Source organism: Aquarana catesbeiana, linkage group LG07, assembly GCF_042186555.1.
Source record: "Aquarana catesbeiana isolate 2022-GZ linkage group LG07, ASM4218655v1, whole genome shotgun sequence".
Lineage (NCBI taxonomy): Eukaryota > Metazoa > Chordata > Amphibia > Anura > Ranidae > Aquarana > Aquarana catesbeiana.
The window spans coordinates 287,985,831-288,002,267 of NC_133330.1; the positions used below are offsets into that span (position 1 = coordinate 287,985,831).

Here is a 16,437-nt window from a genome sequence, read left to right on the forward strand (position 1 = left end):
TATACTCACCTAGGTGGATGCAGCATCGATCAAAAGATTTCAGATTTGGATCTTCTAGCATCGAGTTTTAATGTGAAGCTGGGCAGGTTTGTATCAAGGACCAGGGATTCTTTAGCAGTCATGGTGGATGCCATGGTTAGACGGTGGGACCAGTTCTCCCTAATCTAGGTCTTCCCGACATTGCAGCTTTTACCTACTTTGCAGAATTTGCATGGAAGGAATTCCTGCAATTTTGATTTCCCTGGCCTGGTCCAAGAGGACTTTGTACTGCGGTGAACATGTCATCGGATGAACTCTTCTAGACCCTCCTGACCTATTGATGCAAGATCTGATTTGCCATCTTTCTTACAGTTGCTGGCTTTGAAGGTATGGCTGTTGAAGCCATATGGCTGTTGAATGTCCTAAGGGACAATAGTGTTTCGAATTTGGTCATTCCTACCCTGCTTAAAGCTACAAAGACAACTTCCAGGAAGATTTACAACAGGGCTTGGAAGGTTTACTTTTCCTGGTTTGAGGCTTTTTGCTTTCCTTCAGTTGGGAGTTGACCAGAAACTATACTTGAGTATGATCAAAAAGGTAAAATTTTTAGCAGCACTTTTTCAGAGACAGATTGCCTCAAACTCTTGTTGTGGGCCTGGTGTGGGCCTTTTTACAAGGCATTACTGTATATGCACACTGTTCCACCAGTTAAGACTCCAATAATACTGTGGGACATCAACCTGGTAATGTTTTGAAGAAACCTCCATTTAAACCCATGTAGCGATCTCCCAGACCTCCAGAGTCAGGGAGAGCTGACCTGCCTCCTCAGTGTGCAGGTTACTAGGCATGGTGGGTGTTGAGCAGGGTGAAAAGATGGGCGCCAGTCACTTTTAAAAATGAACAAAGAGTTTTATTTCTCTTAACAGGAACAGGGGAGAGAGGGGTAGGGCACAGGACACCCTTAGGCAAATGTAATAGCAAATAGGGAGACTCGCAGACAAAAATAGAACTAGGCAGACAGCAATACAGAAAAAGGGGTTTCATTTTGTTTTTAAATAACAAACATGTTATACTTAGCTCCTCTGTGCAAGGGTTTTACACAGACCGGCCTCGATCCTCCTCTTCTGGGGTCCCCCCATGGCGCTCCTGGCTCCTCCTCTTCTCAAAGTGCCCCCACGGAGAGCCGCATTCCATGGGGGCACTCGTGCGGGCACGCTCCCGAGTCCTGCTGCTGTGTCCATTGACACAGACAGCAGGACTTGGCCCCGCCCCCCTGGCTCCCGTATCACTGGATTTGATTGACAGCAGTGGGAACCAATGGCTCCCGCTGCTATCACTCAATCCAATGAGGACCCGAGACAGTGGCTGGAGCTGCTGTGCTCATCCCTGTCGCTGAAAAGATCAGATTCAGGTAAGTAAAAGAGTGGGTCTGGAGGAGGGGTGCTGAATTACAGAAGTTTTTTCACTTTAATGCATAGAATGGATTAAGGTGAAAAACCTTGAGGGTTTACAACCCCTTTAAGCTGAATGCAGCGATCTGTATCTGGTAGCAACTACTGTCTCCTATAGCACCAACTTCACTCACAGTATCCCACTGTAGAGCTTAATGCTTAGCTCCCAGCTACCTGGTGGACTTCTCAAGCTTCACTCACAGTTACCCACTGTATTCTTCAAGCTCAGCACGCAGTATTCCACTGGACTTCTTGGACTCTCAGCTACCTGCTGGATCCCTCAAGCTCAACTCACAGCTACCCGCTATATTCTTCAAGCTGGTTGACCCTCTGGCAACTTCTTCTCGCTTGCCTCCTGGCAGTGATCAGGCTCCCCTCAGTCTGAGCCCCTTTACACGTGGCTAGGCCCCAGGCTTCAGGCCTACACCTCGGCTGCTGCTTCACACACACCCAACCAGCAGCCTGGGTGGAAGAAACTCTGATCACCTGACTCCTTCCAAATAAATAGGACTATCCCAGCATGCTCAGCAGCCAAAGAAAATTCCTGCTGATTGGCTGAGACAACATATCTACTCATAACCTGAATTCAATGTAATCTATCATCCTAATGCCAAAGGCAACAGTGCCACCTATTGAAAGAAGAGAGACATTACAATTAAACTCAAGCTTAGGAGAAAAACCTACAAAGGACTACAAATTAGCCAGGTTAGTTACCACCTAGCACCACTGCACAACTGACCTGTTTAGGTCAAGGGTGCTACACCCATTTAATGTTCCTTTAGTTCTTCTGACTTGGAAGGTTATTTTTCTGGTTGCTGTTATATCAGCTTGCAAAGTTTTGGAATGGACTGCTTTTTCCTGTAAGGAACCTTTTCTGTTACTTTAGTAGTTTTACGGCCTCAGCAGTCCTTTTTGCCTAAAGTGGTTTCTTCGTTCCATCTCATCCAGGACATTTTACTACCAATTCTTTTGTCCTAAGCCTCAGATGCCAGGGGGCCCCAGGAAGGGTCATGCAGCATCAAAATCTACCATTTCTTGATAGATCATTTCGCAAGATTATGGCTTAAAAGGTAAGGTTCCACTTTTTCCTTTAAAAGCCCATTCTACTATCCGACTGCAAAAGTGCCCTATATGCTAGCTTTGGAGCAGGACTTAGGGGAGGAGATTGACTTGACTGACTGGTTGACTTGGTCTCCTCAAAGCATCATAAATACCGCCTTGGTGGAGGCAGGATACAAGTTACTCTCTAGATGGTACCTGGTGCCAGACCGCCTCTCTAAAATGTAACAGGGGACTTCCTCTTTGTGCTTTAGTGGGTGCGGTCAGCCCGGTACGATGTCCCATACTTGGTGGACCTATACCAAAGTGTGTCGGTTTAGGATAAGAGTTCACGCACTAATTTATTCCGTGACAATGGTGAATATAGTGAAAAACCCCAGAGTGGCTCTTGTTAATGAGCCTGTCACGATGCACCCAAACACGCTCATAATCTAAACTATTTTATGTTTCTTGCGGCAAAAATCGCCACAGTGACTGCCTAGAAGAAACCAGTAATAGACCTAGCGGTTATAAAACGCAAGCTGACGTGTATCATGCTTAATGAAAAGCTGGTCAGTATAATGAAAGAAAGGTCTGCTAGGTTTGACCATGTTTGGGATCCCTGTATTAAATACCTCCAACTTCCAGCTGATTGAAGAGTGCAGTATTGTTTTTCCTTTAATTTCTTGATCTTTTTCTACTCTCCGACTCCCCCCCTTTTTTCCCTCTCTCCTTTATCTTCCTTGATGCTACCTAGCTACTTTGATTGCACTCTTATGTGGAGCATTCTGTATACTCATGACCCATGTCAGATGGCCGGTGGGTTGTGGAGATGTCGAGATTCTATTCCCCTTTTTTGTAGCTCTATTGTTGTATGTCTTCATAGAGTACTTTGTTGCTAAGTTGAGCTTGTATTTTCAATTGTGATTAGTGACTGTAGAAGATCTCTTGGCACAATATTCAGATCTCTTTACTTCTGTCATTGATGTAGTAATATACTCCACCTGCATTGTGGGCCTTTCTTACTCCTTGATATCATGGTTTGCCTACAATTTGTGTATTTTCTGGAAAACTCTTAATAAACATATTGAAACAGAAAGCCCATTCTACTATGTGTGTTGGTGCCTCCTGGGCTACCCATCATTAGGCTTTGGTAGCTTTGTAAAGCTGCTACCTGGTCTTCAGTGCACACTTTTACCAAGTTGTACCAAGTAAATGTGAATGCCACTGAAGATGCTACCTTTGGTCAGTACATTTACAGGTTGCTGCACAAGGTTCTTACTTATCTAGGATGGTGTTTTTGATATTGATGTTTACCTGTAAAATCCTCTTCTTGGTGTACATCACGGGACACAGAGATCCCGCTCCTCTTCCTTTTTGGTTCATGGCTTACTACAAAAATTGGAGCCATGCCTAACTGTAGCAATGAATATGAAGATGCCCTGTGTCCTAATGATGTACTTCAATAAAAAGATTTTACATGTTACCAAAAATCTTTTTTTTTTTTTTTTTTAATTTAGAAGTTTTAAAACCACAGGTTTAACAGGGACAATAAAAAACCTTATAGGTGTTCTAAGCCCTTTCCACACTAGGTTTTGCCTTTAGTTATTTTCAGTGCAGAAGAGAAGGCCCTATGTAAGCAAAAACCTACTTTATAACAAGCCTCACCTGACAAGCAGGCCGCAGTATCTATCCATTTGAGCAGTTGCCCGGTACTGAGTTGCCCGCGGTGGTTGGCATGACATGGTAGCACCATCTGGCTCATGCGCACCTCTGTTGGGTTTCGCCTGTCTCCATCGTTGCTTGCCATGGCACGGCAGGCTGGAACCTGTGAGAGAAGCCAGGTTTAGTACATCTGCTAATGCTCAAGTGTAACAAGTGTCCAATGTTTAAAGATCATTAGTAAATATTAAGGATGAGCCGAACACCCCCCGTCGGTTCGCACCAGAACTTGCAAACAGGCAATAAATTTGGACGAACACACGAACACCGTTAAAGTCTATGGCACATGAACATGAAAAATCAAAAGTGCTCATTTTAAAGGCTCATATGCAAGTTATTGTCATAAAAAGTGTTTGGGGACCTGGGTCCTGCCCCAGGGGACACGTATCAATGCAAAAAAAAGTTTTAAAAACGTCATTTTTTTTCGGGAGCAGTGATTTTAATAATGCTTAAAGTGAAACAATAAAAATTAAATATTAATTTTGCCTGGGGGGGGGTGTCTCCTTAGTATGCCTGTAAAGTGGCACAGTTTTCCTGTGTTTAGAACAGTACCACCTCTAAAGGAAAAAAGTAATTAAAAACTGCTCGCGGCTTTAATGAATTGTCGGGTCTCGGCAAAATAGATAAAACTTATTGAAAAAAATGGCATGGGTCCCCCTCCCGCCCCCAGTCCATTACCAGGCCCTTTGGGGCTGGTATGAATAGTAAGGGGAACCCCGAACCAAAAAGACCCCTCAGGTCTGGTATGGATTTTAAAGGGGAACCCCGCGCCAAAATGAAAAAAAAAAAATGGCATGGGGTCCCCCCCAAAATCCATACCAGACCCTTATAGGAGCACGCAACCTGGCAGCAGGCCGCAGGAAAAAAGGGGGGGGGGGGACGAGAGAGCGCCCCCCCGGGCCGTAAAAGGCCACATGCCTTTGGGGTCCCCCCCAAAACATCTTGTTTTGGGACAAGTCCTTTATTAAAAGATAAAAAATAAAAATGTCCCGCAATGTAAATCCATCTCACGCCACCGTGATGAGCTGAAAAAAGAAAAAAAAAGCCGCAACAGCTCCGCCTCCATGGGAGGCTCCCACTGAGTGACGCTTCTTCTCGATGACAGCTGTTATATAGCTGAGGGCGGGGCCACTCGGTGATGTAAACGGGTGACCCCGCCTTCCTCTGACGTCACAGCTGTCACCAAGAAGAAGTGTCACTCGGCGGGAGCCTCCCATGGAGGCGGAGCTGTTGCGGCTTTTTTTTCTTTTTTCGGCTCGTTTGGGGGGCGTGAGATGGATTTACATCGCAGGACATTTTTATTTTTTTAACTTTTAATAAAGGACTTGTCCCAAAGTGTCTCCTGTCTTTTTTACTACTGACACTTTTTTTTGTGAAATGGTAGGAGTACAATGTACCCGTTGCCAATTCACATGGGGGGGGCAGGATCTGGGGGTCCCCTTGTTAAAGGGGGCTTCCAGATTCCGACAAGCCCTCTGCCCGCAGACCCCCACACCCTTGTCCCCATCAACATGGGGACAAGGTGCTTTAGGGTTGACTCCAAAGCATCCCCCCCATGTTGAGGGCATGTGGCCTGGTACGGTTCAGGAGGGGGGGGGCGCTCTCTCGTCCCCCCATCTTTTCCTGCAGCCTGCCAGGTTGCGTGCTCGGATAAGGGCCTGGTATGGATTTTGGGGGGACCCCCACGCAATTTTTTTTTAAATTTTTGGTTCGGGGTTACCCTTAATATTCATACCAGACCCAAAGGGCCTGGTAATGGACTGGGGGGGGGAATCCATGCCGTTTTTTCCAGTGAGTTATCTATATTGCCGGGAGTCGGGACCTGACAATTCATTACAGCCGTGATCCGTTTTAAATGACTTTTTTCCTTTTAGAAATGTAATTTTGCTGTGGTACTGTTCTAAACACGGGAAAACCGCATCACTTTACTGGCATACTATAGACCCCCCCCCCGCCACGATATTTAAAGGAATATTTGAATATTTCATTTTTATGGTTCCAGTTTAAGCATTATTAAAATAATCACTGCTCCCGAAAAAAACGCTGTTTTTAAAACTTATTTTTGCATTGATACATGTCCCCTGGGGCAGGACCCGGGTCCCCAAACACTTTTTATGGCAATAAATTGCTTATAAGCCTTTAGAATGAGCACTTTTGGTTTTTCATGTTAATGTCCCATAGACTTTATCGGTGTCAGTGTTTCGAATTTGCCACAAACCCCACAGAATGTTCGCTGTTCGGGCGAACAGGCGAACATCAGGCTCATCCCTAGTAAATATACAATATGCCATTATAATTTGCCACAGGCTCTGAACATTTTCGTGAGGCGGGGGGCTTCAGAACAACGAATTTATAAGTTATAGCCCACAAAGAGCCTAATCAACAGTCAATATCTGCCTGTTTGGAAATTTAGTGGTCAAGGGGGAACGGCACTCCCCAAAAATGGGGCTGATTTCCAAAGTTTGAGCATATATGGGGCAGTTGCTCATAGTAATATATCAGGATTTACCTAATGGAAAAATGAGATGTCATCATTGGTGTCAATGGGAAGAGTAGTGCCCTATTATTGGTGTCAGTGGGAGGAATAGTGCTGCATCTCTGGTGTTAGTGGAAGTAATAGTGTTCAATTATTCATATCAGTGGGAAGAACACTGCTCCATTGTTGGTGTCAGTGGAAGGAATTGCGCCCCATCCTTGGTGTCAGTTGAAGAAAAAGTGCCTCATTATTGGTGTCAGTGGGAATAATGCTTTTGATCAGTGAAGGGAATAGGGCTCAAAGGACAGGATAAAAGCAAGAAAAGGGTCACAATTTGGAGACCACTGGTATAGGCAATAGAGATACATTTCTTTTGAGACACAAAGAGCAAAGAGCTAAAAGGTGTCCTTTACACTGCATTATTTACAGAAGCGCATTCGATGCAGTGTGTATTTATGAAGAATTTTACTTGGGGTGGACTGATTTCCCAGTAGGGGGCCCATGGCATATATAGCCATAGACAATGATAGCCAGCTGCTGTATGAGCGCTTCAGAATACGTCTTTGCCACTGCAACATCCCAGCTGCCCCCACCATTGAAAAAAAAAAAAAAAAAGGTAAGGTACATTTTTGGGTTTTTTTTACATTACATTTATATGCCTGCTCTGGTGGTGCATTGGCAGCCCATTTACAACATATGTTAACACACATACATGTGTGTTTTAATGCAATACTCCAGACAGGACAGGTGAGGATGGTGGTAAAATCTCTGCCCTGCAGCACTAGGGTTCTGGGTGCAGTTCCTGGACTTTGATCCCTCAGCCAAAGAATATACTGAAAGGTTAATGGACCGCTACCCAAGCTGGCCCTATAGTGTGTTTGCATGACGGTGGTAGGAAAATTAGATTGTAAACTACTACAGGTGCAGGTACTAGAGAGAATCATTCATTGTTCTCTATAAATAGCTTAGGAATATGTTGGAGCAATATAAATAAATGAAATTACAAAAAAGAAGTCAGTTATGCATATAACTGGAACGTTTTCAAAACTTATCCAAAGACAAAATCATGAGTTTTCATCTAATGCCCCATTTTGTTCAGTAAGGCTTTATTCACACCTGAGTGTTTAGTAGCTTGAAGTTCCACAAAACTCAACATTTAAAACCCCGCGTATTTCAGCCTGTTCACTTGAAGCTTGTAGCTCTAAAAAGTACATGAGCTTCTTTTGAGCTATGTAAACCTTTGATCTAACAAAAAAAAAAAAAAAAAAAAAAACACACAAAATGTTACCTCCTCGGTGCAGTTCATTTTGCACAGAGTGGCCCCGATTCTCCTGTTCAGGTGTCCCTCAGCGGCGCTCCCGACTCCTCCTCTTCTCGAGTGCCCCGTTGGAGAAGCGCTCTCCGTCGGGGCACTCGTGTGGGCGCGCTCCCGTGTCCTGCTGCTGTGTCCATTGACACAGACATCAGGACTGTATCAATCACTGTAGATTGCCGGCACATTAAATACAAACTGAATGGATTGTTGGTTTACGTAGATTTGGCAAATAAAAGAAGATTGAACAATCAGATGGCTGTGGCAGACTGAGTGGGGATCTCTTTACTGTTTGGCGATCTAGATTGATGCACCTACTTTAAGGCTCACAAATTAATCTCTTGCTTTGGGGTGACCCCACCGTATCTGTGTTCGTCCTATTGGATGCTGTACTTTTGTGACAGAAAGCTACAAATCATTAGACCTGCCATTATACTATCTACCGGCTTGGGGACCACCCCTTTCCCCACTGTGAACCCCTCCAGTCCAACATATTAACCAACTGAGTGAGGATCATCCAGACTTGGGCTCCATACCCCTGCCACGGACGTTTGGACTGTGGGTTGGGTTTTGTCCCCTCTTCTCTGGCTCCCACTTTTGATTTCCATCGTTCTCTGGTCTTCCCTGTCCCCGCCTTCACCGTTGGGGTCAGCGCAGCCAAAATTTTTACCTTTGCAGGTTGCTGTTAATCCTCAAAATCTTTTCTATACTCAAGATATCTGCCTCCATATCTCTGATATCATAAACCTTTATGCCACTTGCTCCTGATGAAGAAGAATGACGTTTAATCTTGAAACGTGTAGAGTGATGTAAAATAAGAGTGATGTAAAATAAATGGTATGATCTCATGTGAACAAATCATTGAACCTGTATATTGGTGATATCAGTTTTTCACGTATTCATGTTTTTAGAATTTGTATCATTAAATTTTTATACTTACTGTCTATACATACAATTATTGAGAATCATTGCCTTTTAAAGTCCCGCCAGAGGGATTCTGTTTTGCTGTTGTCATGCTTCATTAGGGATGTGGGCAATGTCTCCAATTCCCCACTAGAATTGAGCTATTCCATATACAGGGTAAGCCTAGGTTCACATTGATGCGACATCAAATCGCATGCCAAATTGGTGGCTATTATCGTCTGAATCGCTGCGACGCCGACTTTACAGCGCCACACCGATTCCCAAAAGTATTTGTGTACTACTTTTGGCAACTTCGGGTGCGATTTCAATAGACGTCTGTGCAGGAACCCACAAGGATGTCTCTGAAATTGCCCCCAAAGTCGGACTGACATGCGGGTATGAAATCGTGCAAGTTCAGCTGTCAGTGTGAACCCAGGCTAAAGGAGATTTTACGATCAGACTGTAAAGTATATGGCCAGCCATCTGATTGTTCAATCTTCTTTTACTTGCCAAATCTATGTAAACCAACAATCCATTCAGTTTGTATTTAATGTGCTGGCCCTTACGTTACATAAATTGATGGTAGCTCTAAAGGAGATTGTACAAAGTTACATTCTATAAACAGGGAATTTAAAGTCATCAACATTGTTGGAAAGAAATCACCAAAACTTGGGACTTGTCCTTGGAATCAATGAGTCATCAGCTCGATCTACAAAATGTATGGGATTTGGTCAGTTTAGATGGTGGCCATGTACAATCTTACGGTGGCCATACACACTTTCATTAATATCAGATTGATGTGTGAATAGCAAGGATGAGCTCCGGCGTGTTCACAGAGCCCACCAGGAAGTCGGCACTGCGGAGCGCTAATCACAAGCAGCGAGACAATTCCCGATCTCTGCAGTCACGCATCGGACAATGTCTCACTGTCTGTGATTAGTGCTCCGCAGTGACGACTTCCTGGCGGGCTCTACACGTGGGCTGTGCGAACACGCTGGAGCTCATCCTTAGTGAATAGATCAAAGTGAACAAAACAGCAAACAATTGAATAGACACCTTCCTTACTAATCGATTTAGGCTCAGTTTAGATCAGATTCAATCAAACTAATCTACCAAAAAGGAAAATTATCGATCGCGTTGCCTTGGTTTGGCTGCATTTCATATTTTAATCAAACCAATTATGAGATTGCATGGCAAAAAAGAGAGATGTGATTGCTAACTTACGATTGTACTTTTCAACTATCGATATTCACTTTCCCTGTGTCATGTTGATCAAATGGGTAGTCGACTACAGATCAATAATTCCTATGGGAAGAGATCAATCAGAAACAATTGAAATGGCCACCATTCGTGCAATGCAGCAATCGACTTTGAGACCCATCATAGGCAGGACACAGACAGGATCACACAGCTGTCAGTGGTTATGTAATGTGTGTTATATAAACAGCATGCAGGAGTTCTAAATAGAGACGACAGCTGAAGAGATCTAACATAGTAAAGGTTGATATTTATAGCGTAAAAAGACAACTTTACTGTCACATCAGTCGGTGTCCCTCCACCTGCCGGGTGTCCCCAGAGCAAATCATATTTTCATTGTCCCTCCTTCTCACTCAGCTCAGCCAAGACTTCCTTATTCCAGCACAACAGCCTTAAAGGGGCAACGTCACCCTCCTCTATACCATGACCAGGGGTCTGCAAACTTTTCAACACAAGGGTCACATTGCATATTTTGCATAGTATAGTATTTTGTATAGTTTTGTATAATATTTACGGACCGCAAAAAAAAAAAAAAAAAAAAAAAAAAAAAAAAATATATATATATATATATATATATATATATATATATATATATATATATATATATATATATATATATATATATATATATGTTTGTTAAAAGAACTAATCAAATTTAAACAAATTAATACATTTTACATGGATTTTTCTTTTTTTAATCATCATGATATTATTTAGAACAGGAAAAAATGTCAGTAAATAAACAAAAAGAAAGAAAATCCAAATAAACTTGAGCCCAATCAGAGTTCTTCTTACATACTCCTAACAGAATCCCCCCTTACATGATAGTCCCCATCAGCGTCCCCCTTAATTGATAGCCCTCATTAAACTCCCCCCTTACATGAGAGTGCCCATCAGAACCTTCCCTTACATGACAGTTCCCATCAGAACCCCCCCATATGAGAGTCCCCATCAGAGTCCCCAATTACATGACAGTCCCCAACAAGGTCTCCCCTTATATGAGAGCCCTCATCAGAGTCCCCCCTTACATGAGAGTCCCCATCAAGGTCTCCCCTTAGGCCTGATTCACACCTATGCATTTTTAGTGCTTTTTGCATTTTGCAGATTTGCACTACAGAACGTGTTCCATAGGAAACCATGTTAAATGGACTGTAGTGCAGTTCTGCAAAATGCAAAAAGCACTAAAAATGCATAGGTGTGAATCAGGTCTTACATGAGAGCCCTCATCAAAACCCCCCTTACAAGAGAGTCCCCATCGGAATCCCCACTTACATGATAGTCCCCATCACAGTCCCCACTTAGATGATAGTCCCCATCAGAGTCCCCCTTAATTGAGAGTCCCCATTAAACTCCCCCTTACACGAGAGTCCCTATCAGAATCTTCCCTTACATGACAGTCCCCATCAGAGTCCCCAATTACATGAGAGTCCCCATTAAGGTTCCCCCTTACAAGAGAGTCCCCATCAAAGTCCTCCTTTACTTAAGAGTGCCCTTACATTAGAGGGCCAGATTTGACCCGTGGGCGGTAGTTTGGAGACCCCTGCTCTATACATTGGTTGGTCTGTACATTCTACATTGGCTGAGCCATTTACAGACCGAGTTCCTATGACACAAACACCAAGGCAAGATAATACTTGTTCAGCTTTTAGCAAAATAATGGCCCTGGTTAAACCTGTCACGCAGGTAACATGATCCAGAAATGAGCTTGTTATAATACATTCACTGTTGTTGATTGCTAAACATTTCAATTGTTCCTGTACTCTACATTTCTTCTACTATGCAGTGTTACAATGGCAATGTATATTGTATGCTTGTGATGCTCATTGTCCTGTTGTGATTTATGGTAACAGCGGAAAAAGATCAAGTCACGCAGCCTCTGTTGGCCCCCTAAAGTTTTGCAAAGTCTGCGTGACTCACATTAAGGCTCCATTCACACTAGCGTGTTTTTTGATGCATTTTGCATTTTGCAGAAATGCATGGGAATTTTTTAACATGGGTTCCTATGGAACATGTTCACATCAATGCCTTTTTGTACCTCTGCGTTTTTGGAAAGGGTCAGGGACTTTTTTTCATGCAAAATGCAGAGTTTTGCATGTAATAGAATTCAATGGACCAGCATCAAAAACGCAAGTGCAGCGTTTTTAAAGCATTTTTGATGCGTTTTGCATTTTTGGCTTTTTTTTTTTTTTAGACTGTATAGTCAAAAAAAAAACTGTAAAACAAAAAAAAAAACGCAAAACGCCGCAAAAACGCCGCAAAACGCTGTAAAAACGCTGCAAAAACGCTGCTCAAAAACGTTGCAAGCATCACAAAATAAACTCCAAAAACGCTCAAAGGCAACATGCATAGATGTGAATGGAGTCTTAGGCTCCATTCACACTAGCGCGTTTTTTGATGCATTTTGCATTTTGCAGAAATGCATGGGAATTTTTTAACATGGGTTCCTATGGAACATGTTCACATCAATGCCTTTTTGTACCTTTTGTACCTCTGCATTTTTGGAAAGGGTCAGGGACTTTTTTTCATGCAAAATGCAGCGTTTTGAAATAGAATTCAATGGACCAGCATCAAAAATGCAAGTGCACCGTTTTTGCAGCGTTTTTACAGCGTTTCTGATGCGATTTTGATGTGTTTTTGGCGGGTTTTTTTTTTTTATTTTTTTTTAGACTGTATACAGTCTAAAAAAAAAACTGTAAAAAAAAAAAAAAAAAAAAAACCGCAAAACGCGGCAAAAATGCTGTAAAAACGCTACAAAAACGCTGCTCAAAAACGTGGCAAGCATGACAAAAAAAACTCCAAAAAAACGCTCAAAAGCAACATGCATAGGTGTGAATCCAGCCTAAAGGCTCCATTCACACTAGCGCGTTTTTTGATGCATTTTGCATTTTGCAGAAATGCACGGGAATTTTTTAACATGGGTTCCTATGGAACATGTTCACATCAATGCCTTTTTGTTTCTCTGCATTTTTGGAAAGGGTCGGGGACTTTTTTTCATGCAAAAAGCAGCGTTTTGCATGTAATGGATTTCAATGGACAAGCATCAAAAACGCAAGTGCACCGTTTTTGCAGCGTTTTTGCAGCGTTTTTATGCGTTTTTGATGCGTTTTTGCCGTTTTTTTTTTTTTTTTTTTTTTTAATTTTTTTTTTTAGACTAAAAAAAAAACTGTAAAAAAAAAAAAAAAAAAAACGCAAAACGCAAATCGCGGCAAAAACGCCGCAAAAACGCTGCTCAAAAACGTGGCAAGCATGAAAAAAAAAACCTCCAAAAACGCCCAAAAGCAACATGCATAGGTGTGAATCCAGCCTTAGGCTGGATTCACACCTATGCATTTTTAGTGCTTTTTGCATTTTGCAGATCTGCACTACAGAACTTATTCCATAGGAAAACATGTTAAATGGACTCTAGTGCAAATCTGCAAAATGCAAAAAGCACTAAAAATGCATAGGTGTGAATCCAGCCTAATACTATTGCAGTGCCATAGAATAAAGTAACGTTCGCCCATTTATATTTTGTTTTATATAATATTATTATATTAGGCCTGGTTCACACCTATGCATTTTTCAGTGCATTTTCAGTTTTGCAGACACACACTACAGTCCATTTAACATGGTTTCCTATGGATGTAGTTCACATTTGTGCATTTTATAGAAAGGGCCAGGGTTTTTTTTTTTCTGGTTTTTGTTTCCCTAGGCTTCAATGGTTTAAAGTGTATTGAAAAACGCAAAATGCACCTGCAATATGCAAACCGCAACCTGCATAGGTGTGAATCAGGCCTTAGGCTCGATTCACACCTATGCATGTTGCTTTTGAGCGTTTTTGGAGGTTTTTTTTTCATGCTTGCCACGTTTTTGAGCCGCGTTTTTGCGGCGTTTTTGCCGCGTTTTTGCCGCGATTTGCGTTTTGCGTTTTTTTTTTTTTTTTTTTTTTTTCATTTTTTTTTACAGTCTTAAAAAAAAATTACAAAAAAAAAAAAATAAAAAAAAACGGCAAAAACGCACCAAAAACGCTGCAAAAACACTGCAAAAACGGTGCACTTGCGTTTTTGATGGTTGTCCATTGAAATCCATTACATGCAAAACGCTGCTTTTTGCATGAAAAAAAGTCCCCGACCCTTTCCAAAAACGCAGAGATACAAAAAAGCATTGATGTGAACATGTTCCATAGGAACCCATGTTAAAAAATTCCCGTGCATTTCTGCAAAATGCAAAATGCATCAAAAAACGTGCTAGTGTGAATGGGGCCTTAAAGAGAGAGACTGGATTTCTCACCAGTCTTTGTACTCACAGTATTGCCCCTTTAAATTGTCTCCATTAGAGCTTCTCCTTTCACTGGCTGTGGAATTCTGGGTAGGTCAGTCTCAGCTGCTTGTAGCTGGCTTTGGCTGTCCGCTGTAGGTATGGCAGAGAAGAGGAGAAGGTCTGTGCTGACATAGAACTGATCTGTATGATGTGAAGTATTACAGCTCCGGGGCACATGTTCATGTGTCTAGTCTGTGTTCCTCTTTATGAAGAATCCCACATCACAAAAGTTTACTATGGGTCACGTTCTGATTACTCATTGCATGCTTGTCTGCTGGAGTCACTGACATCCACCAGAGCTGGATGAATTAAAGGTCCATTATCTCTAAAAAAACGATTGTACAGTGATCGTCATATCTGGTTAATGTAATGATAGTGTTCTCATTCCCTTAAAAAAAAAATAATTGCATTCATTTATACTTTTGTCTAGATAGACCATGCACACTAGGCTGGCCAGCAAGTGACAGTGAATAGGGGTTTGGGACAAACCATAACACTGCCAGGAGTGCATACTGCAGTCACCTTTTATTAACAAAATTGAAAGTCATTTTTCCAAAAAAATTTTTCAAGCGGAGTTCCACCCAAAAGTGGAAATTCAGCTCATTTGTCTCCCCCCCCCCCCTCCCGTGCCACATTTGGCACCTTTCAGGGGGGAGCGGATACATGTCTTTGACTTCCGGGAGTCTCAGCCGCGGCCGTTGACATCACCGCTCAGCTCCATCCTCCTTCCCCCTGCCGCCGAGCCAGTAAAAGAGCGCAGCAGGTGCATAGCGCATGCGCAGTAGGGAACCAGCTTGAAGCCGTAATGCTTCACTACTGCGTTCCTCTTACTGGCTATGGCGGCGGCAGCACCCGACAACTGATGGAAACATCAGCTGCGGTGCCGACATCGCTGGACATCAGGACAGGTAAGTGTCCGATTATTAAAAGTCAGCAGCTGCAGTATGTGTGTAGTATGTGTAGCTGCTGGCTTTTCATTTTTGCAGCAGTGGGCGGAATTCCGCTTTAGTGTACCCACATTAATAAGGCATTTGTCTATGGGGGCAATTTCTATATTTTTCGTGCACATGTTAAAATGCATTTTTTGCTAGAGATTATGTTAAACTCTTGTACAGTTATATATTTTCTTAAAGCAGAGACCCTGGAGAATAAAATGGTCTTTTTAAGCCACGTGATATTTGAGCAGCTATTTATCAAAAATATACACTATCGGAAAAAATACACTAAAATAGATTTTAGTGCAGACAATAATAAAATACCCAAGGCTTTTCTAAAATATAAACGGATGGGGTTATGTCAAGTGAATAGATTACTAAAGATGTCAAGCCTTAAAGTGGTTGTAAAGGCTCAAGGTTTTTTACCTTCATGCATTCTATGCATAAAAGGTAAAAAAGCCTTCTCTGTGCACCAGCCCCTTCAGCCCTCCTAGTAGCTACTTGAGCCCCATCGTGATCCAGCAATGTGTACGAGAGCATTGGCTCCCTGGGGACTCTTCTTTCTCATTGGCCGCTGTCAACCATATTCAATGAGAAGAGGGAGGGGGCGGGGCCAGGCCACGGCTCTGTGTAAATAGGCAGAGCAGAAGCTTGGAAGCGAGCCTCCTCAGTTGCCCCCCTCCCCCCCATAGCAAGCTGCTTGCTGTGGGGGCACTTGGAAGGAGGGAGGGGTCAGGAGTGCCAGTGGGGAACCCAAGAAGTGGAGAATCTGGCTGTTCTGTGCAAAACCACTGCATAAAATAGGTAAGTATGACATGTTTGTTTTTTAAACCTGCCTTTAAAATCACTTTAAAAGTGTGCATGCCTGTGAAATAAAAAAAAAACTATAGTACCCCAAATTGTCCATAGGCAACACTGTAAAAGTGGTTTTAAAACCAAAAATGTAATATATTGCAGCTTACCAATAATTAGAAATGGTGGCTGCATTAGTTTTCCTTTTTTAGGCTTTTTTTCCTTCTGTTTTCAGCTGGTGATCTGGCCAGTAACACACCTTCTGTATTAGAG

The 16,437-nt window shown here is 42.6% G+C and overlaps 1 protein-coding gene across 4 annotated transcripts in view; it reads right to left on the minus strand.

Annotated features, from left to right (window-relative positions):
* The window catches only part of ACOT11 (acyl-CoA thioesterase 11), an 87,231-nt gene that overhangs the window by 52,096 nt on the left and 18,698 nt on the right, over positions 1–16,437 (minus strand). Inside the window, exons 1-3 of one of the 4 annotated variants that reach the window (XM_073593465.1) lie at positions 14,424–14,616; positions 10,106–10,186; positions 4,137–4,296 (exon numbers count right to left, since the gene is read on the minus strand). In XM_073593465.1, coding sequence (XP_073449566.1) covers positions 4,137–4,278 — 142 coding nt within the window. In that variant the 5' untranslated portion in view covers positions 4,279–4,296; positions 10,106–10,186; positions 14,424–14,616. Of the gene's footprint in view, positions 1–4,136; positions 4,297–10,105; positions 10,187–10,414; positions 10,568–14,423; positions 14,617–16,437 lie in introns of those variants that run through there. The other 3 variants (XM_073593463.1, XM_073593464.1, XM_073593466.1) reach the window with 3 other exon arrangements.